Source organism: Micropterus dolomieu, linkage group LG01 (assembly GCF_021292245.1).
Source record: "Micropterus dolomieu isolate WLL.071019.BEF.003 ecotype Adirondacks linkage group LG01, ASM2129224v1, whole genome shotgun sequence".
Classification (NCBI taxonomy): domain Eukaryota; kingdom Metazoa; phylum Chordata; class Actinopteri; order Centrarchiformes; family Centrarchidae; genus Micropterus; species Micropterus dolomieu.
Genome location: NC_060150.1, coordinates 349,534 through 353,086, shown reverse-complemented (window position 1 = coordinate 353,086; position 3,553 = coordinate 349,534). Strand labels below are relative to the sequence as shown.

The 3,553-nt window shown below is 45.7% G+C and overlaps 2 protein-coding genes across 2 annotated transcripts in view; one reads left to right on the top strand and one right to left on the bottom strand.

Annotated features, from left to right (window-relative positions):
* LOC123971238 (NLR family CARD domain-containing protein 3-like) overlaps window positions 1–3,553 on the bottom strand; it is a 427,855-nt gene that overhangs the window by 122,669 nt on the left and 301,633 nt on the right. The gene's annotated exons all lie outside the window — the stretch shown is intronic.
* The window catches only part of LOC123971220 (NACHT, LRR and PYD domains-containing protein 12-like), a 524,333-nt gene that overhangs the window by 356,180 nt on the left and 164,600 nt on the right, over window positions 1–3,553 (top strand). Inside the window, exons 8-9 of the mRNA XM_046049933.1 lie at window positions 1,311–1,484; window positions 2,587–2,760. Of these exons, the coding sequence (XP_045905889.1) occupies window positions 1,311–1,484; window positions 2,587–2,760 (348 nt within the window). The remainder of the gene's footprint in view (window positions 1–1,310; window positions 1,485–2,586; window positions 2,761–3,553) is intronic.

The following is a 3,553-nucleotide window of genomic DNA, read 5'->3' as shown; positions in this document are numbered from 1 at the left end:
TGGATAACCACACGACCTGCAGCAGCCAATCAGATCCCTCCTGGGTGTGTTGACATGGTGACAGAGGTCAGAGGGTTCACTGACCCACAGAAGGAGGAGTACTTCAGGAAGAGATTCAGAGATGAGGAGCAGGCCAGCAGAATCATCTCCCACATCAAGACATCACGAAGCCTCCACATCATGTGCCACATCCCAGTCTTCTGCTGGATCACTGCTACAGTTCTGGAGGAGCTGTTGAAGACCAGAGAGGGAGGAGAGCTGCCCAAGACTCTGACTGAGATGTACATCCACTTCCTGGTGGTTCAGTCCAAACTGAAGAACGTCAAGTATGATGGAGGAGCTGAGACAGATCAACACTGGACTCCAGAGAGCAGGAAGATGATTGAGTCTCTGGGAAAACTGGCTTTTGAGCAGCTGCAGAAAGGCAACCTGATCTTCTATGAATCAGACCTGACAGAGTGTGGCATCGATATCAGAGCAGCCTCAGTGTACTCAGGAGTGTTCACACAGATCTTTAAAGAGGAGAGAGGGCTGTACCAGGACAAGGTGTTCTGCTTCATCCATCTGAGCGTTCAGGAGTTTCTGGCTGCTCTTCATGTCCATCTGACCTTCATCAACTCTGGTGTCAATCCGCTGGCAGAAGAACAATCAACCTCCTGGCTATGGCCAGGAGTGGCTGCACAGTTCTACCAGAGTGCTGTGGACAAATCCTTACAGAGTCCGAATGGACACCTGGACTTGTTCCTGCGCTTCCTCCTGGGTCTTTCACTGCAGACCAATCAGACTCTCCTACGAGGCCTGCTGACGCAGACAGGACATGGCTCAGAAACCAATCATGTGACGGTCGAGTACATCAAGAAGAAGATCGAAGAGACTCAGTCTACAGAGAAAGTCATCAATCTGTTCCACTGTCTGAATGAACTGAAGGATGGTTCTCTAGTAGATCAGATCCAACAGTCCCTGAGTTCAGGAATACTCTCCACAGATAAACTCTCTCCTGCTCAGTGGTCAGCTCTGGTCTTCGTCTTACTGTCATCAGAAAAAGATCTGGATGTGTTTGACCTGAAGAAATACTGTGCTTCAGAGGAGGCTCTTCTGAGACTGCTGCCAGTGGTCAAAGCCTCCAAGAAAGCTCTGTAAGTGGGCTTTATTCATCAATAACTACTCTGCTATCTTTCAACTGGAGAAAAACTAAATGTGTTATTACTTGTTTCCTTCCTGTTGTCTCTCCAGACTGAGTCTGTGTAACCAAAATCTCAGATTTAACATTTTAAAACAAATGTTTTTCTTGTTGATTATTTCCTTTCCAGACTAAGTGGCTGTAACCTCTCAGAGCAAAGCTGTGAAGCTCTGTCCTCAGTTCTCAGCTCCCAGTCCTCTGGTCTGAGAGAGCTGGACCTGAGTAACAACAACCTGCAGGATTCAGGAGTAAAGCTGCTGTCTGCTGGACTGCAGAGTCCCCACTGTACACTGGAAATCCTGAGGTCAGGATTCATTAACCCACTGAGCTGATGACCATCTAAAATCTGATTTACATTGGTGGATAAACAGCTAATCTCTGATTGTGTCTGCTGATATGATTTGTCAAGGACCTTTAACTAAACTTCAACATTAGTTTCCAGACTATAATCATTTCTAATAATAATAAAGTGACGGAGTAGCCCCGTCAGGTCCCGCGGGTAACTCAGCGCAACCACTATAACCACACACATGCGCCCACACGCACTCACACGCTCACACATCCACACGCACTACTCACCCATTTCTCCCGTTCACTCCATTTCCCCGTTGACTCCCCTCTTGACAGCCATCACAGTAGTCAAGGTGCACACTTGGCCACTGTTAAACCAACATCCACGCCATAAACTCGACGTCCAAACATTTCCCAGTATTCACTCCACAATCACCACACTCGACTGTCAAACTGAGCGCCGGTTATACTTCCTGGTTATATTGTATCAGATGCGGTACGCCAGCGTGCGACGTCACAATGACGTCATGTCCTATGCAGGTTTTTGGCCCAAAATAATTATATTTTTCGTGGGCATATTTGAGGCACAGTGACATATATATTTTGTTGCTGGTAATTTTAGAACATTTATGGTATTGTTTGTATTAATGAAATATAGGGTGATTAAAGAGAGATGGTCAGTTATTGAGTTAATTATTTGGGGGGATGGGCCTCAGTGGTTAAAAGGGGTTCCTTCTTCGGCCCAGGGAAGAGTGTGTGCCAGAGCTGTTACAGACTGAGAGAGAGCCTCTGCTTGTTTATAGACTGTTGTATTTTTTGCTTGGGCTGTAAATACTGTACATTTTGTAAATATCCATTTTTGACTATTTTGTTGCTGAGCGCTATTTTTGCATCTTGGGAAGGACGAGCACAATAAATCACACAAACATAATTTACGACTATGCCATTTTTGTTTATTTGGAGTACAAGCCCCGTCACAAATAATTTTCTGTTTTTGAATTATGAAATGCCACACATGATTTTAAAGATGTGGCCTAAATTTGGATGTGAAACAAAAAGCATCCTGCCTCTTGTTCTCAGAGGGTTCCTGTGAGTGTTGGTTTGTGTGTTTGCAGGCTGTCAGGCTGTCTGATCACAGACAAAGGCTGTGCTTCTCTGGCTTCAGCTCTGAGCTCCAATCCCTCCCATCTGAGAGAGCTGGACCTGAGCTACAATCATCCAGGAGACTCAGGAGTGAAGCTGCTGTCTGCTGGACTGGAGGATCCACACTGGAGCCTGGTCACTCTCAGGTATGAAGAGGCCCTCTATTCATCGTCTCTCTGTCGTCTTCTGTTCATCCTCTCTCTGACGTCTTCTATTCATCGTCTCTCTGTCGTCTTCTGTTCATCCTCTCTCTGTCGTCTTCTATTCATCCTCTGTCGTCTTCTATTCATCCTCTTTCGTCTTCCATTCATCCTCTCTCTGTCGTCTTCTATTCATCCTCTCTCTGTCGTCTTCTATTCACCCTCTTCTATTCATCCTCTCTCTGTTGTCTTCTATTCATCCTCTCTCTGACTTCTTCTATTCATCCTCTCTCTGACGTCTTCTATTCATCCTGTCTGTCGTCTTCTATTCATCCTGTCTGACGTCTTGTATTCATCCTCTCTGTGTCGTCTTCTATTCATCCTCTGTCATCTTCCATTCATCCTCTCTCTGTCGTCTTCTATTCATCATCTGACATCTTCTATTCATCCTCTCTCTGTCGTCTTCTATTCATCCTCTGTCGTCTTCCATTCATCCTCTCTCTGTCGTCTTCTATTCATCCTCTCTCTGTCGTCTTCTGTTCATCCTCTGTCGTCCTCTAATAACAATAGTAAGAATAACAAAAATCAACAATATTCAGGGCAAATAGCAAACAACTTTTTTGATAGGGGGCGGTAAGGCACCTGGATAATGGATAGGGGGGCGCTGGCCCAAAAAAGGTTGAGAACCACTGATTTAGACTATAATGCTCTAAAATAATTCCCAACAAGAGGAGAGGTAAAAAGGGAAGCAGTGGATCAAACCACTGTGAGGCTGATGGGGGGGGGGGGGGCGGGGGAC